Source organism: Ochotona curzoniae, unplaced genomic scaffold, assembly GCF_017591425.1.
Source record: "Ochotona curzoniae isolate NIBS_2020 unplaced genomic scaffold, NIBS_Ocur_1.0 contig_2321, whole genome shotgun sequence".
NCBI lineage: Eukaryota > Metazoa > Chordata > Mammalia > Lagomorpha > Ochotonidae > Ochotona > Ochotona curzoniae.
Window position 1 is genome coordinate 16,355,599 of NW_024465421.1, and position 18,220 is coordinate 16,373,818.

The 18,220-nt window shown below is 51.6% G+C and overlaps 1 protein-coding gene across 1 annotated transcript; it reads left to right on the forward strand.

Moving 5' to 3' along the window:
- The first annotated feature begins 3,152 nt into the window (after positions 1–3,152).
- On the forward strand, positions 3,153–17,416 carry PLA2G10 (phospholipase A2 group X). Its single transcript, XM_040973728.1, has 6 exons — positions 3,153–3,213; positions 7,302–7,480; positions 7,569–7,683; positions 10,342–10,489; positions 11,394–11,500; positions 17,274–17,416. The coding sequence occupies exons 1-6, from the start codon at positions 3,153–3,155 to the stop codon at positions 17,414–17,416; spliced, it is 753 nt and encodes a 250-aa protein (XP_040829662.1).
- The last annotated feature ends 804 nt before the right edge of the window (positions 17,417–18,220 follow it).

An 18,220-nucleotide genomic window follows, 5' to 3' on the forward strand; every position in this document is an offset into this window, starting at 1 on the left:
CCCCACCCCGGTGGTCACTATCGGGCACACAGAGGTCACGTTCAAGAGGAATCATAGACCCCACAAGCTCTGAGGGCTGTGGGCGTGCAGACACGGGCAGCCTCACCCAAGCACTCGCCTGTGTGGTTCACGGTCAGACACGTGTAGGCCCACACAGGTGCACACACAGCCCCACAGGGCAGAACCTCCTACAGAGAGGATGCACACACAACACCAAGATCCTGCCCATGGGTCAGCCAGGCAACCCTCCTACTGCTGTGGGCACTGCCATGGGCAAAGAGGGAGAGAGGAGACCCTGGCCCAACCTGCCCCAGCTCAGCTCTCATGGTGATGGGGGCAGGGGTATTTGCTAGATTCCAAACCCAACGCTGGGCAACTATCCCTCTCAGGTCTCCCAAGGTGGTACTCAGACCCTTGAATGCGTGGCGACTGAGGAGGGGACGGGAGGAGTGGGGGAGGCAAATGAAAGAGGCTGGGCCCCTGCCTGAGTGCCGTGAGAAGCCGGGTGTCACAGAGGCTCAGCAGGTCTAGAGGCTGCGAGAGGAGAGTCGTGTCCAATCCGGACCCTGCCCCGCCTCACCAAAGCACATAAACAGGAGCATCGGTGACTGTTAGAGCAGGAGCTGGGGGGGAGGGGAGGGGTGGGGCGGCGCGGGAGCTTGGCCCCTTGGCTTTGCCCCTTCTCAGTAGGGAGGCCCACCTCTCCAAGCCTGGCAGGTAGCTTCTCTCTGGCCCCTTCTGCTTGGGGACCCCTAGACCCCAGCTTCTCGCTGCTGTCTGAGCCCCAAGTCCCCACTCGTTTCTGCTCTGCCTAGGCGCAGCCCGTTCCCCGGCTGCTCTACTCTGTGAGCTGTGCAAAGCAGACTAGCAGTGGATAGTGCCTGAGGCTCCCGGGAAGATTTACAGAGAGGAGAGAATGAGAGGAAGATCTTTCATCCACTGATTCACTCCCAAGTGGTGGCAATGGCTGGAGCTGAGCGGACCCAAAGCCAGGTCTCCAGGTGTCATGTGACTTCGGCTGTCACGTGACTTCGGATGTCATGTGACTTTGGGTGTCACGTGACTTTGGGTGTCATGCGACTTCGGGTGTCATGTGACTTCAGGTGCCACGGGACTACAGGGCCCCAAGGCTTCCCCGCTTTGGCTGCGCCTTCAGAGTTTAAAGTGGACCGGTGAGTTTGTTTCTTCCTTGGGATTTCACACAATTCTTTCAAGGCTGCCGTAGCCCGGAATGAGTTTGGGACACTGGGCAGTCAGGCAGGAAGGATCTGGAGGGATTTGAGCAAAGAGCAGAGAGTCCCAGGAAAGACCACTCATGCTGGGAGTTTGGTCTGGTCCTCTGGGTTCCCAGGACCCTGCCCAGCTGCTTGGAACTCACCATCCATCACTCCTTGTGCTATCTGACATCCTGGGTCTTTAAGATGCACGCCTGTCTTTGGAGATCAGCCATGGGAGTCAGCAAGGCACCTGCTCTCTCTGGCTGCAAAACTTACAGCGAAGAGGCAGTGGAGCGGCTTGGGTCAGAGATGTTCCTCCTGCTAGTTCAGATGTCTCACTCAGCTTGGATCTGACAGCATGCAACGCAAAAGATGGGAGAGGGGAACTGTATCCTCATGTTACCATGATCATAGCATTATTGTGGTCACATGGTCATAGCGTTAGCATGATATAGTTCAGATATAATCTTCCCCCTTTGTTGCTCATCTCCCTGCTTCTACTCAGAGGACTTCCAACCGCCTAGCAATTTCTAGAGAGCTTTTTCTCATTGGCTCCTAGCACAATTACAGTGTTGGACACATACTTTGAGGTTTCATTCCTCAGAAAATGCTGAGACTTACTGTGCAGGCAAAATCAATAGGGCTAATGTTGATAAATGTGCAATATGCACTTGAACTCCACGTGTTTCCTTAAAAGCTGGTCTCGACACGATTGCGTTAGAAAAGATCGGCCATGAAAGCCTTCTACAATTCACTGGTGCTTCGGCTACTCTTGCGTACATTCCAAAGAGATGGATGTGACTCGCCGGTTTGTTTTCAGTTACTTAACACGTGTCGCAGTTAAGACCAACTCTCGTATCTGTCTTTGCAGATATTAGGATCTGGATCTTTTAAAACCATGGAGCGCACAGGAAGAATCTGCCCAGAAGGGGGCGCAGGCGAGCTGAGTCGGGCAGCACCAGAACTAGAAGCTGTGAGAAGTTTACAGTGGGGTCCTGTTCTTAGCTCAGCTCCTGGCACTCTGTCCGCCAGGGGCATTCTAAGAACAGGGTGGGGTTGCATACAGGTGGGGCCTCCACTGTGCCAGGCCAAAGGGAAAGGCAGCGGATTGGTCGAGAGAGTATAAAATGTCAGAGTTGGTAAGGTGACCACCAAACAGGAGAAGATTTGGAGGAACGAAGGTCCCTGTCCAAGACCCTCCACCTTCTGAGAATCCCACACATGCTGTGTGTGCTGGTTCTGCAGACCAAGTACTGCTGACCTATTGTTGCCGGAATCTGCTCCTTGCAGATGATGCCAAATGAGAATAATGAGAACAAAATTTGAGAGGAAAGAACACAGACACTCGAATCTATTGACAAGTGAGGGTGGCGGAGGTTGAGGGTCTAAGGACTGCTGTCCTGCCACGTGGGGACTGTGTGAGGCCTGCGAGGAGAGCTAAAGGGAAGTTAAGCTGCTGCAGAAGTGACCTGTGGCGAGTTAGGGGTGCAGAGACAGGTGCCGCAGCCTGCATGGGGGGCCCCTAACAGGGACCTGCTTGAGAATCTTGCTCAGTGGCTTGTCTCCATCGTGTTGGGTGAGCGGAGGTAGCCGGTTGTTCTGCACAGCTCAACAGCCCCACAGTGTTCTGTGGCTGAGATCTAAGCAAGGTAAGAGAGTCCAGGGTCTCCTACTCAGGACGAAGTCCACTCAACCTAGAGCCCAAGCGTACTGAGCCTTAGAAACTCGTCCCCCTTACACTCTGCCACAATAAGCTGGATCCCCTGGTGAGCCAGATGACATTGCAACTTCCTGTGTCACACATTTTACCTTCTCCTTTTACCGTTGACCCCTGGAACACCGGTCTCCAGTTTATGACATTCTATTAAAGGGAATCAGATATAATTGGGGTTTTCTTCGTTGCTGTTAGGTCATAACAACCAAATATTGATCCATATGCTTTTCCGTATTAGTAGCTTGATCCTCTTCATGAAAGTAGAATTCCTTCATCTTGAAGGTAATGCAACTTGCTTCTCTGTTACTTTGGAAAGCAGTGTGGAAATTATTTTCTCATTAATCTTTCCCCTTCAAGCAACTGCCCAGTCACTGGCTCTTGGGTGAACCCTCACAGTGGAGCACAATCCCACAATGAATTGACTGGAGAAAAATCCAGCTGGAATTGTACCAGCAGCACATACAATGTCCATCGCTTGGGGACTCTCAGTCACAAGAAAGCTCCCTGACACGAGACATCTTGACTTTGCTAATTGCCACCACTGTTTTCTCGCAAACATGTGCACATGCATAGCACTGCTTGATTATTTTAACCAACATGCTAAGAGTGACTGCTCACACTGAAAAATATACACTTGCAGCTGAACTATATCAAGCCCTGAAATGTGATTGTCACCCCCCAGGAAGTGCCCTGACTTCATCCCAGACAGACAGTCCCTGCCCTCCTCTGATTAATTTGGCTTTTCCTAGAATTTGATACAAGCAGAGGCATGCATGCTATGTTTGCTCTCCTGTCTGCCTTCATTTGCGCAGCCCCGTGTGTCTGGAATCACCCAGCTTATCCCATGAATCAGGAATTAATTTTCTGCCAGAAACTCAACAGACATTCTCATGACTGTCTCCACTCCATTCTTGGTCTTGAAGGAAACACTGTGTTTTCCGAAACCTGCACAATTATCCAGAAATTCTGCACTGCCCCACAAAAATGCACAGGAAAGCTGGAGAAGTGATGAGAAATGAGCCAAGCTATCAGGCGAGGCGGAGTACTGCCACTGCCCCTCAAGGCTGAACCACAGCATGGGCTGTGTGAACCACGGGACGTTTGGCTTTGAATTCCTTTACTCTCTAGACCAAGGACAAAAGTCATGGGATTCATTTGATTTGAAGTTTTCTATCTTCTTTGCTTTGCCCTCATTGCTCACCCAGATGCAATCCCAATAACGCCCAGTGGAAATGGTATAGATGCTGCAAAGCATTTCATGCCTCCAAATGCTTTTCTTTTTCTCATTTCTGTATATGCTTGACATAGGCCTTGGCCCTTGTCTGGACCAACCGCTTTCCATCAACGGTAGATGGAGCTGGAGCGTAGATTTGGTTGACTTTTCATCCTTTCAGCTGATCGCCCGCTGATGAGTGGGAATCATGCTTCAGAGTTTGTCTCCATCCTTCGTGCACATATAGGAAAATGAAACACGTGCAGAGAACATGAACAATGTGCTATGCCAACAAATGCCTCAGGAATATCAGTGTGACACAGGGTTCCCCTTACACAACTTACACCTTTGATGCGGGACAAGTAGTTCGTGTCTTAGGAGATCAAACGTGGATAATCACTCACAAGGAATTGGGTTCTTGGGAATGAAGTCATGACCAAGTGTGCTTGCCTCAGGTTAAAATTTCCACTGACAAATCCTTGCTCAAGGAAGCGATGCTGAGGAGTGAAGACCAAGAAGTAGGAAAGAAACTGCTCACAATCTACAATAGCAGTTTGCCTACTGAGCCCGCTCTCATTTCAGAATCTTGCACTCTGTAGGTAGCCTTCAGTCCAGCTTGACAGGATTTGCCCTGAGTCTCAGCACTTGCCAGCTGATGCTGTGGCAAAGCCCAACCAGCCTGCACTTATCTGGCTCATGCATGCACCAGTGGAAAGAGTTGGTTAGCCCAGCCTGGCTCTCCTCCTAATGCAATTTATGCACAGGCCAACAGGTGTTGTAACCTTGCCCAGCCTGGTCTTCCTCCAATCCTAGTCTCATGCTTGTTAGTGGGAGCAGTGGCCCAGCAGGGTAGCCCATGCACCCCCCCCCCCACCAGACACATCCATCTCTCTGGGTCTCACGTGTACTGATGGGTGCTGCAGCCCAGTCTGGCATGACCCGACTCATCTTGACATTCACCAGCGGGTGCTGTCACCTAGCCCGGCCCAATCTGTGCCTGATTCCAGCTCATGCTGATGGGTACTGCAACCTAACCCAGTCCAGCTAGCCCCAGTCCCGGCCCTGATGTGAAGTGGCTGGTACTGTGGCTTGGCCCAGCCTGTCCTGCATCCCATCCTCATCTCCGATCTGCCAGTGGGTGTTACAAACTGGCCCAGCCTGGTCAACCCCCAGACTTGACCCATACATATGCTGGTGAGTACTGTAACATGGCCTGGTTTAGGCTGCTCCTTGCCTTGGTCCTTGCACTCACGTGTAGGGACTGCGTCCTGATAAAGGAGTTCCCCAAGCTCCTCTATCAGATATCTTACCAGTGGCAAATCTCGTGCACACCAATGGGTTCTGGGCCGAGGCTGACTTAGTCCACCTCCTGTTCTGGCAGGAACTATGCCCTTGCCCAACTGGCCCACACCTATTCCAGTTCTTATTGTATCTCAATCCCTTCTGTGTGTACAAACCTGCAATAACAGTGCCTTCATAGCATCATGCAGGCACACCTGTAACCATCTTGTCTCCCATTTGTCTTAAGGTCTTGAGACATAAGTCAAAGACCTGGGCAGCAGAGTTGAAAGTCTTGAGGTCTAACATGCATGGATGGGAAGGTATATAGATTGCTGAGTGGGAAATCCCATAGAGCGGAAAGCATGTAGGCCGGGAAGGTGAAGAATGACTCCTAGCCAGCAAAGCCACAGACCCCCACCCCAGCACACACACAGAATTCCTTTATCTTTCATAGAATGTAGCAAGAGCCTGCAACACACTGTAATGTGTTGTCATCAGTGAAAGTAAAAACAGATTCTGAGTTTGAGACTCTGCTGATGCCCCTGGACAATCTTCATCAGATTTACAAAAATCTACAGAGAGCTGGAGAGGAGTAAGATGTTCATGTGTTCATTTTGACACACTGTTCTGTCAACATGTGTAGACAAATGGTTCATACATTTTAGTATAATTCCTGCGCTGTTATTATTGTCATGTTCACTCAGTACACAAGTGTGATTATCCTTTTTGCCTCAATTTCTAGAGCCTGCTTTTTTTTTTTTTTCCTTTTCACTCTGGCTAGTGTCAGAAATTCCAATCACCTATTTGAGGTCAGTGGGGTTACCGGCTGAAGCATTGACAGTTTGGTCATGCGGATTCCCTCTGGGTCCGTGGACTACGCCCTTTACATTTTAACACAGTGGTCTTGACTTGCTGTTGTTTAGTCAGATGTTGGGACAAAAAGCACTGAAGTCTGGTGTGATTGATGTAGCAGCAGACAGGTGGTCTGGGTACTGTCAGGACTGGATGCTTGAATCCAGCCTGCAACTGAGATCACAGCACGTCTGTGTCTCAGCCAGCCCATGGAATTCGGTGAGCTCCTTTCTGTAGCAGCCACTAAAGCCCACCGTCTCCCTTCTCATGCCAAGGCTGCCCACCTGCCTTGTTTCTCAGTAGTCTCTTCTGAAACTCACTGATGGGGCACCAGGAACTTAGCCCCAAGCACCAAGCTGACCTTAGGTCTTGGTGTCCTTCTCCAGCATGGCTCATGTTTCCTACCTGGTTTGGTACCAGTTTGATGCATTCAATCACCTGTTGTTCTCAGGAGAGATCAGGAACTTGAGACCTACCTGTCCAGGTTCAAGGACGGAAATCTTCCTTATGATTCCCCCAAGACTCGGGTTTCGTGTTCTTCCTTCTCAAGCTGTGTCCTCGCTGACATCTTCTTGCATGACAATGGTGAGGTCACTCAGGTTGAGGAGGACAGCACTGTGCCTTCTGTCCCCAATACTTTATATCATACCCGCTTCATTAGAGTCGCTTTAGAAAGCATGGCTCAAGGATGGCTTGGGTGGCCAGAAACAAATGCACAAAGCTTCTATTAAGTGTTTTTGTCCCCTGTATGTACAGCTCTCTCATCTTCCAAAGGCGATCAGGAGAAGCAATGGAGGACGGTCCCAAGTGCTTGGGCCCCTGCAGCCACGTGGGAGACCCAGAAAATACTCCTGGCTACCCCCTGATCCAGTCCATTGCAGCCATTTGGGGAGTGAACCAGCAGATGGAAGATCTCTTTCTCTGTCTCTCCTTCCCTATTTGTAACTCTCTAAAATAAGTTAAACATTTTTTTTAAGTGTTCAATTTAGCACCATCCCTTGCCCACGTCTTTTGCTCCTTTCAGGTGAGCAGGCGGGGTGGGGGGAGAGGGGGCGGGAGCTGCAGGTGCTAACAGCACAGCACCTGTTTTTGCTCCTTTGTTCCGCCAAAACTTCCAAGTCCACCAACTCGGTCCTACAGACCCTGCCGCTCAGCGCGGGGCCAAGGTGCCCGCCTCTGCCTGGCTCCGCCCAGCGCGGGAAGGTGAGGCCATGGGGGGCGGGGCCACGCTCTGCGGCCCGGGGTGGGGGTCGGCCCCTGGCTGGGTAACTACATCATCCCGGCGGGCTAGTCCCACACCTGCCGCCATCCACGCACGGGTCCGCTACCTCTGTGCCTGCCAATGCTGCTGCTGCTGCTGTTGCTGCTGCTGCTGCCGCTGGGACCCGAGCCGGGATGCACAGCGGGTGAGTTGGGGGAATCGCGTTCCTGGGAATCCCCCGGGACTCCCTAGGGACCCCAAGAGTCCTCCAGCCCCCAGCCCTCTTTTCTGATGCCTACTCACACTGCCTTCCCAGGAACCGTGTCCCTCAGCCCTCTGCAGGGGCGCCCCCAGCCCACTCACTCCTGGCAGGGGTTGGAAGCCTCCCCAAATCTCCTCTCCTCCCCCTGAGCCTCTGCAGCCATGGAGCCCTCCTCACCTTCTTCCTGGTCTGTGGTCCTACCCACAGACCTCTCATCTTCACGAGGGTCTCAGGTGGGCTCACCAGATGGGCACCAGAGGGTAGGAAAAGAACTTCTTGTCCCTTTCTCACTCAACCCTGAGGGGCTCACCCAAAGGAGCTCGCTCGGTGACCCATGGGAAAAGCATACGGACACGGACAGCAGCCCCCAGACTCACCTGGACACTCAGGTGTGCAGTGGCTGGTCAGGTTCACCTACAGAGCCCAGCAGCAAACTGACGGGAGCCGATGCTCATGTGACTCCAGGACGCCCGAAAACAGCTCCAGGACACATGTGGGTGCCCGATGAGTGCGTACGCACACTTAAACACACACATACTCCTAGTGCTGGGGGTATCAGATGCCCACAGCAGCACTGGCACTCCCCAGGGAGGCTGCCGCATGCAGACAGAGCAAACAGACCACAGTGTGACCTGCCCCACCTATGTTGGCACAGAGGGAGTTTTCCTTGGTTTCAAACCCAGTGCCACAGGCCCGCCCCATGCCCGGGCCCTGCAGAGATACCAGAAGGCAATTAAGCCAAGTGGGAGGACAGCTGGGGACACTGGGGACTGGGAACTTGTGGGAAGAAGCTGAGAGTGTAAGAGGGTTCCACGGTCACTGCAGAGGCTCTGCTCTGACAGGTGCTGCCTCAGTGCCAGGGAGCCAGTCCCTAAGATGTCCAGGCTGCAGCCCCCTTTCCTCTCAACCAGCCAACAGCAGCCCAAGTAGCAAGGGTACACCCCCGGGGGGGAAGGGGAGGCAGCCAGGAGCTGTCTGAGAACAGAGTGAGAGAGTGAGCTGAACTGAGCCCAGGTGTGACATGTGTCTCTGCCCAGGTGGGAGGGAGGAGTGACCCCTGCAGGGCGGAGACGTGACCCCTCAGGGCATCAGAGGGCAAACTTTCTCCACACTCAGTGAGAGCCACGGAAGGGTTAGAGGCAGAGGCCGGGCGTCCGGGAGAGTGAAGGCAAGGTGAGGCTTGGAGCCTCGAGCTCAGGTTCACATCTTCTGCCAGTGCAGTTCATCTGCATCCTCTCTCGTGTGACTCTGCCACTTTGGTCTCAGCCCGTCATGGAGGTCTGTGTGGGGAACGCAGGTTCTAGAATGCCTCACCCTCTGCCAGGCCTCGGTCCAGGAGCGGTGGAGAGCGATCTCCCCACACACAGGCCACCCTGGGCACAAGATGCCCCTCTGTTGCCAATGCCCCTGGGCTCGGCAGTCTGGCAGGCCTCCCTCCCCTGCAGTTACTGGGTCAGGAGGAAGGAACACTACTTGGGGAGGCCAAAGCCAAGGTTGGCATCTGAGGTCAGACCCTTGCTGGCTGTGTGGCTGTACGAGTCCCCTGATTCCTGCCGGCCTCTTCCTCCACATATGGCAGGTGCAGGGTCCCAGTGACATTGGTCACTCTGGCTGTGTACCCCAGATAAATAGACACATCTCAAAGAACTTCCTGCCTGGGCAGGGAAGGCAAAAAGGAGATTCAGGGGCCCGGCGCGGTGGCGCAAGTGGCTAAGTCCTCGCCTAGCACGCCCGGGATCCCATATGGGCGCCGGTTCTAATCCCGGCAGCCCCGCTTCCCTTCCAGCTCCCTGCCTGTGGCCCGGGAAAGCAGTCGAGGACGGCCCAAAGCTTTGGGACCCTGCACCCGCGCGGGAGACCCGGAAGAGGCTCCTGGCTTCGGATCGGCATAGTATCGGCCCGTTGCGCTCACTTGGGGAGTGAATCATCGGACGGAAGATCTTCCTCTCTGTCTCTCCTCTCTGTATATCCGCCTTTCCAATGAAAAAATAATAAAAATAAATCTTTAAAAAAAAAAAAAAAAAAAAAAGGAGATTCAGGAGGTTCCAGACCAGTGCCCAGTGGGGGAGGAGAGGACAAGGTGCCCAGGGAGCCCTCCTTGACAACAGGGATGCCAGCTAGCTTTCTCTGATGTCCCATGCCAGCACAAGCAGTTGCACAAACACTTGACACATGGCTCGCAATCAGATTGCACTTGAAGTCAGCAGGGATGGGGGCTGGCTCTCAGGGTCTTCCAGGGGAAGACAGCAGCCCATGCAAAGGTCTAGTGGTAGGTCCTCCGACACCTGCAATGGTCTCTCTCTCTCTTTTTTTCCTTTCCCTGCTGTTTTGATGATATAGATTACAACATAATAGTTGGGTACCAAGTATTTGACTATGCCCTAAGATAGCTTCATCGCCCATCTCACAGGTCAGGAAACTGAGTCCCAGAAAAGATAAGTGAGGTATGCACAATCACACACAGCTGGGTAGGAAGATTTGAACCCAGGAGTAAGGCTGCAATGTTCAGGAGGCCCTTCTCAGGGCTCTTAGGGCTGGGGAAACCCTGACCTTTGACCTCTGACCTCTGTTTGTCATGCCCACTCCACTTGCTACCCCCAGCCTCCAGGTCACATGTGCAACGGCGTGGGATTCTGGATCTGGCAGGGACCGTGAACTGTGTCGGCACCCGAAACCCCATGGCCTATGTCGACTACGGCTGCTTCTGTGGCCTGGGTGGCCACGGCCAGCCCCGCGATGCCATTGACTGGTGAGTTTGGGTTTGGGGCACAGGCTGGAAGGTCCTCCCCACTAGTCGAGACCTGGAGGACTCTCAGGGACAGCTGGGTTCTGATGCAGCCCTCATCTGTAGTTGGAAGCTGTGATCGTTGCCCAGAGCTCCTGATTTTTCCCCTTAGATGCTCTGGGCTCCCGGAGTCCCCTGTGCCCTGGCCTTTGCTATGCTCATATCTGGTTACCTGTCTGCCCTACCTCACAGAGGACAGGGCCAGAGCTAGCTGACTTCTCTGCACCAGACTTCCCTGAGGGTTCTGAAAGGTGAGGCTGGCAGGTGGATGGAGAGAATGCCAGGAATGTACAGGAGGACACATGGCTGATTGACAGGTGTAGGGACCTTGGTGCAAGCTCCTCAGGGAACTGTCCAAAGGTCCAAGTTTATACCGAGTCCGACCATGTGTCAGAGCTTGGGTTGGGCCTGGGATGCAAACATCAGCTGGAATTTTAAGGAATGCAATGAAGAGAAGGAGGTTGATTTTACAAGAGGGTGTAACAAACCCAGAGAGACAGGAAGAGGCTCAGGGTAGCAGCCCGGCTGGAGGCTGGTGGTTGGGCTAGTCTGGAAAAATGACAAGTGGGCATGGGATCGTCCCAGGCACAGGGTAATGTCAGGGCTAAGTGAGGGTAGAGCTTGGCTCTCCCTGAGAACGGAGAGGTGGCCCAAGGGTGAGAGCCCAGGCATTTGGAGAAGGAACAGACAGGGGTCAGGCCCAAGGAATTCCGCAGTGGGGCGGGATCAGGGCAGCCCAAGCTGGGGCCAGTGGTAGTACAGGGATCCTGAAGATGCTAGCTCCTTGGGGCAGGGGGAAGGGAGTGGTCAGAAAAAGGGGTGGCTAGGAGAGCTCCCTGCACACACTCACTTGTGTGTCCACCTGCAGGTGTTGCCATCGCCATGACTGCTGTTACAGCCGCGCGGAGGAGGCTGGCTGCAGCCCCAAGTTGGAGCAATACCCCTGGCAGTGTGTCAATAAGCAGGTCCAGTGTGGTAAGTCCTCAGCACTACACACATGAGCTGTCGCCCGGCACTCTAGCACTGCCCAGGGTGTGTACGACCCCCATGGGAATCACGTTCTCTAGCTGTCCGTTCTCCACGGGCCACCCCTGGATTTGTCTTGTGGAAGATGCTGAGTACTTGGAAAGCAAAGAAGCTGTTTCTTTGCTGTTTGGACAAAAAGGAAAACTAGAGAAATGACAGCTGATCAAAGCAGCCATGCCCATCAGAATAGGCCTGGGTAAATTATCCCTGCCCAGCCTTGGTCAGGACAGGTATTGGAAATCAACAGATGGAAACCCTCTATATATGTCTTTCTTTGCCTGTCTATGTCTCATATAAATAAGCTAACAGTCATCATCTTAACATGTGAAACTCGGGGGCTGCAACAGCACCAGCAGAGCCCATTGGCTGGAGATTAAGGAACTACCACTCACAGGTATGGCCTCTGTCTTTCTTCTGCCACAGTTTCCACTATGCCGCATTGTCCGGCTGACAGTGAAGTGTCAATAACCACGTTTCAGTTCCCTGATGGAAATAGTGTTTTATTTAAATGTAGGAAAGCAGAAGATTGCCCAGAAGCTTGAATGTTTCAAAAAGTAGGAGAGATGTGAGTTGAGTTCATTGCAAATTTTGATGCACTGCCTGTGTGTCTCATGTTAACCCCAGCTGCTCTGGTGGGCACCTGAGTTTGCAACCCCTGGCCTCATGGCCAACAGCTCAGTCACTGGTTCAGATTCCTTTCCAGTGCAAGACTTCAAGCAGGTTTCCTCATCAGGAAACTGGGAGCAGAGATCAAGGCTGTTACAGAAATGAAGCGACAGTAACATGGGGCTTTATACATAGCAGGTGTCACTGCAAAAATGACCCAACATAGAACCTCCAGGGAGGATGACCAGGGGGAGGAACAAGGGGCAGGAGAGGGGAGGCCACCAGGACTTGGGGCAGTGCATGGATGCAGCTCTAACTAACCCTGAGCCTGGGTATGTCACACACAGAGAATCAGAGACCATTTGTGGTCCCTTGAGTCTGGCTTCTTCCTGCGGTTCATTCAACTCCGGCCCTGGCTCTGGCCCTCTTATAGGCAAATATATTCCATTTTATGGATGTGCTACTTTAAAAAGGTTTATTTTATTTTTATTTTTATTTCAAAAGTAGATTACAGGGGCCCAGCATGGTAGCTCCATATGAGCACCGGTCCATATGCCGGCTGCTCCATTTTCCATCCAGCTCCCTGTTTGTGGCCTGGAAAAGCAGTGGAGGATGACCCAACGCCTTGGGACCCTGTACCTGCATGGGAGACCTGGAGGAAGCTCCTGTCTCCTGGCTTCAGATCAGCTTGGCTCCAGCCATTGCAGCTGCTTGGGGAGTGAACTAGCACTCCTCCTCTCTGTATATCTGACTTTCCAATAAAAAATAAATATTCAATTTTTAAAAAGAAAAGTAGATTACAGAGAAAAGGAGAGTCAGAGAGAGGTGTTCCATCCGCTACCTCACTCTTTAAGTGGCCATAATGGCCGCTGCTGAGTCAATCTGAAGCCAGGAGCTTCTTCTGGGTCTCCCTTGAGGGTGCAGTGTCCCAAGGCTTTGGGTCATCCTTTGTTGCTTTCCCAGGCCGTAAGCAGAGAGCTGGATGGGAAGTGGAGCCAGGACACAGGCCTGACCCCATATGAGATGCTGGTGCCACAGATCCAAGCTCCTGGACCAGGAATAAAAACCCAGGTGCTTTCCAATGTGGAATATGCACATCTCAACTCTGAGGCCAAGTGCCTGCTCCCGCTTTGCCCATTTTTAATTGAGTTTTTCATCCTTTTGTGAGTGACTTGTAAGTAGTCTTGGAACTGGAGTTTTATTTGATTTGTGATTTGCAAATGTTTTCTTGAATGATGTAGCTGTCTTATTTTTATTGCTGATATCCTTAGTGCACAAGTATTTGCAATTTTGATGAAGCCCAACCTATCTGTTTCGCCTTTTGTGGTTCAAGTTTTGGTACCCTAAGACCCCGTTGCAAAATCCAAGGCCATGACAGTTTTTCCCTTTGTTTTCTGTTTTTTTTTTTTTTTTCCTAATGCATTTAGATGATTGGTCCATTTTAACTGATTTTTTAAAAATATGCATTCATTTTTATTGTAAAGGCAGATTTACAGAGAGAAGGAGATAAAGAGAGAAAGAATTTCTATTTGCTGGTTCACTTGGAGCTGAGCTGATTCAAAGCCAGAAGATCAGAGCTTCTTCTGGGTCTCCCACACAGGTGCAGGGTCCCAAGGCTTTGGGCCATCCTCGACTGTTTTCCCAGGCCATAAGCAGGGAGCTGGATGGGAAGTGGAGTAGCCGGGACATGAACTGGTACCCATGAGGGATTCCGGTGCATGTAAGGCGAGGTCTTTAGCCATTGGGCTACCGTGTGGGGTCCCCAAGCAGCATCTTAACCCTGGGTGTCAAATGCCTGCCTCCTATGAAGACATGGATTCTCGGTCATACTCCCGTACTGGAGATGAGGAATTGGCACAGATGCAAAGCTGAGTTACCATGAGCACATCTATTTTGAGGAAATGCCCCCAGACATTATCTCATTCAAATGTGTCGTTTTTAATTGGGGAAACTGAGGTCCAGAAAGAGGACATCACAGACCCATCTCGGTGTGGGAAGAGAGGCGGAAGCAAGATGAAGCTTGACTGGGAACTCTGCTAACGGTCTGTGTTTGCCGCGCAGCTGGCAACGTTCTGCTGGCTCTTCCACGCGTGCAGATGGTGTTTGTAGAATGCTCATGCCGTGTTTGCTGGTGGAGTCCAAGCCTGTTTACAGAACCGTCCTTCCTGAACCAAATAAAAAGAACCAAAATATCTTATTATGCAGGGCTGTTTTTCGCCAAAAATATTCTCTTATTCTGTATGGGGATATTCTGAACTGAGTCGTTTATTTTCAGGCTTGGCCCATTTTCCATTTATGGTCCTGACAAGTACATTAACATTTGCTGAGCCTATAATAATATTTACTGGCAGGCCTTCATTGTGAGCTTAACCCGTGGCAGCTATTTTTTTTTCTTTCACATTTTTATTCATATTTTTTCAATGTGTATTTATTTATTTTTATACACTTAAGAGGCAGAGAGCAACAGAGAGAGAGAGAAAGAAAGAAAAAAGAGAAAGATGAATCTTCCATCTGCTGGTTTATTCCCCAAGTGCCTACAACAGCCAGAGCTGGGACAGGCCAAAGCCAGGAGTGAGTCAGGGGCCCAAGTACTCAAACCACTGCCTCCCAGGATACATTAGCAGGGAGTTGGATTGAAAGTGGGTAGCTGGGACCCAACTGGCCCTGTGATGTGGGGATGAGGGATGGATGAGGGCATCCCAAGTGGCTGCGTGTCCTGCTGTGCCAGACGACCCATCCAGACACCTTAAGGCTGTGCAGGCAAGTCTTGCTTATGAAAGAATCTTTTTCTTTAACCTCCTTAAAAAAATTTTTTTTTAATTGAGCCTGGTGTGATAGCCTAGTAGCTAAATCCTCACCTTTTATCCGCTAGGATCCCATATGGGCACTGGTTCATATCCTGGCAGCCCCAATTTCCAGCTCCCTGTTTGTGGTCTGGGAAGGCAGTAGAGGACAGCCCAAAGCCTTGGGACCCTGCACCCGGGGGGGAGACCCAGAGGAGGCTCCTGGCTTCAGATCAGCTCAGCTCTGGCCGTTGTAGACACCTGGGGAGTGAACAAGTGGATGGAAGATCTTTCTCTCTGTATCTCCTCTGTGTATCTGCCATTCCATTGAGATAAATAAATCTTTACTATATATCTATGTATCAAAATAAAAAACAGAGAGAGAGAGAGAGAGAGAGAGAGAGAGAGAGTGCTCCTGGGCTAGGGCTGAGGCTTAAGCCAGGAGCTGGGTTGGGACCTGATTCCAGATTTTCCACCTTGGTGTTGGAGACCCAACTACTTAATCCAGCATCTCCTGCCTCCCAGGTGTGCATTAGCAAGAAGCTGTAATGTGGAGTGGAGGGTGTAGGGGTGGGGTTGGGGTGTAGGGGCGGGGCTGGGGGGGACGGTTCTTAACAGGCCAGCTGTCCACCCTCAAAGACACTCTTCTTGCTCAGAGAAAAGGAAGAGAAGTACAGCTTTATGACTTGGAGTGAGTCACCGAATCCTTCTGAGCCTCACTTTCCTCATCTGTGAAATGGGAATCATAAAACATAGTTGCAGTGTTTGTGTCAGCTCAGAAACAATCCGTGGCTTTTAAATATTTTCATGCACAAATATTTTTGAGAATCTACTGTGTGCCAGGTTTCATGCTAGGTTTTGGGCAAGACAGAGCAACAAGGCACTATAAAAAGAAGGAGAAGGGGAATCGTATGTGTGTGCTGGAAAATAAAGCAGACGGGCGGCCCTTTGAAATACAGTACTGAGTGGCCGCAAATTGGAAGAGTCCACTGATGTGCCGTGCCTGGCACAGACAAATCCATGCAGACAGAACTCCCACTAGTGGGAATGGATTTAGTAGCATAGAGTTAGGCCACCCCTTGAGACGCCCGCATCCCATGTCCGAGCGCCTGGGACGGAGTTCCTGCTCTGCTTCTGATCCAGCTCCTGCTAGCACCGACCCTGGGGGCAGCAGGTGCTGAGCCAAGTACTTGGCTTCCTGCAAGAGCATGGAGACCTGGATTGGATTCCTGGATGCTGGATTAGCCCTGACCCGGCTTTGGCTGTTGGAAGCATTTGAGGAATGAATCTGGGGATGGAAGATTTCTTTCACTCCCTGCATCTCTTTCTCTCTTTCCTTTTTAAAAATAAAAATTAAAAACTAAAGGATAACAATTATTAGATTTAACACCCAGGGATGCAATAATCAGGCTCATGTCATGAAGAGATTTGTTTAACTCACAAGGCTTTTTGTTTTTCCCCAAAGGAGAAGTATTTTTCATCTGTCGATCCATTCCCTAATTGCCCACCACAGCTAGGGCTGGGGGTCGTGCTGAAACCTGGAGCCTGGCACTTTACTCAAATCGCCTGCAGGAGCGGCAGGAACGTTAGCCACTGCATGCAGCTTTTCTGAGTGGACAATAGCAGGAAGCTGGGATTGGAAAGGAAGCTGGGACTTGATCCCAGGCCACCTGAAGCGGGGTGCAGGTCCCGATTACCCTCCCCCAACCACAGCGTGCACCCTGGCTCACAGCTTTGCAGGCTGGTCGTCCCAATAGCACAGCACTAGCTCTAGTGAGCATCCTTAGTGGATGGTGGCAGCAAGGCAGGAAGCATCTCCAGAGGGATGCAGGTGCAGGGTTCAGGCTGAGGCTTCTGGAACAACCGCCTCTGGGGAGAACTTCCAGGATTCCTTTCACAAGGACCTTCCACGAGGCTTGGCTTTTAAAGGGTCTGCCAACTGCCACTGCTGGCACCCTGGAGACCAAGCTGCAACCCAGGGTCCTCTGGGGGACCAGCATCAAAGCATAGCTGATGTCAAGCCACAAGACGTTAGCAGAGGAAGTAGAGGCTCTGTGGAGCCGGCTGGCGGGCCTGGTGGTCTGGGGGTGGGGGTTGGAGGCGGCTTGGGCCCAAGGTAGTAGGGAGGTGGCGAAAGGCGCTGACTTCTGGACCAACCTGGCGGGAAGGTGGGTCTACAGGACGTGCCAGTGGATGGGTGAGGGTATGAGGGGCAGAGGAGCTGGTTGGGGTATTTGTGACTGACCTCTTCCCAAGTCCACAGCTTACTTGGTTTCCTTAGATGTTTACCTGCAAGTCTGCAGGTCTCTGATCTGTTCCACTTCTTTTTCCAGGACCAGCAGAGAACAAATGCCAGGAACTGGTGTGCAAATGTGACCAGGAGATTGCCAACTGTCTTGCCCAAAATGAGTACAACTTAAAGTACCTCTTCTACCCTCAGTTTTTATGTGAGGAGGACTCGCCCAAGTGTGACTGACTAACCAGACTTGAAGCGTTCATTTGCACAAGGAAATAAAGGGCCTTTTCACTCATGAACAACAGCGTGCAGTTCTTTATTGGAGCCTGAGTCTGAGAGATAAAGCTATGGCCTTTCTGTTTGCTTTCTCTCCTCATCCTGGAACATGGGGCAGGGCTGGAGTGATTGGTGGAAGTCAAAACTGCTGTGCCTATCTTAACAAAACCACGACCATTTCTAACAACTGCGTTGGGGTTGGTACCGTTTTTCAGGCTTGGTCTTTATGAGAAGGTGGGTCTTGTCTCCTACTTCTGATGACCAGTGGTCAAATATGGATAAGAATCTACCAGGTGGGCCTAGTGGCTAAATCCTCGCCTTTTATCCACTGGGATCCCATATGGACGCTGGTTCATGTACCAGCTGCTCCACTTCCTATTCAGCTCCCTGCTTGTGACCTGGGAAAGCAGTAGAGGATGGCCCGAAGTCTTGGGACCCTGCACCTGTGTGGGAGACCCAGAAGAAGCTCCTGACTCCTGGCTTTGGATCAGCTCAGCTCTAGCCGTTGTGGTCACTTGGGGAGTAAACCAGCAGATGGAAGATCTGTGTCTCTCCTTCTCTCTGTACATCTGCCTTTCCAATAAAAACAAATAAATCTTACACCATGCCCACCCATGTGAAATTGTGGCCAATCATCGCCCCTGGGTCTCTGACTGCTATCTGGTGGACGTGGCTGTTTACCTGCCCATGACCTGAACAGAAGGTCAAGGGAAACGGACATGCCTTCTGGCCAATTACAGTGTCATGGTAGGGTGGGAGCCCTGTCAG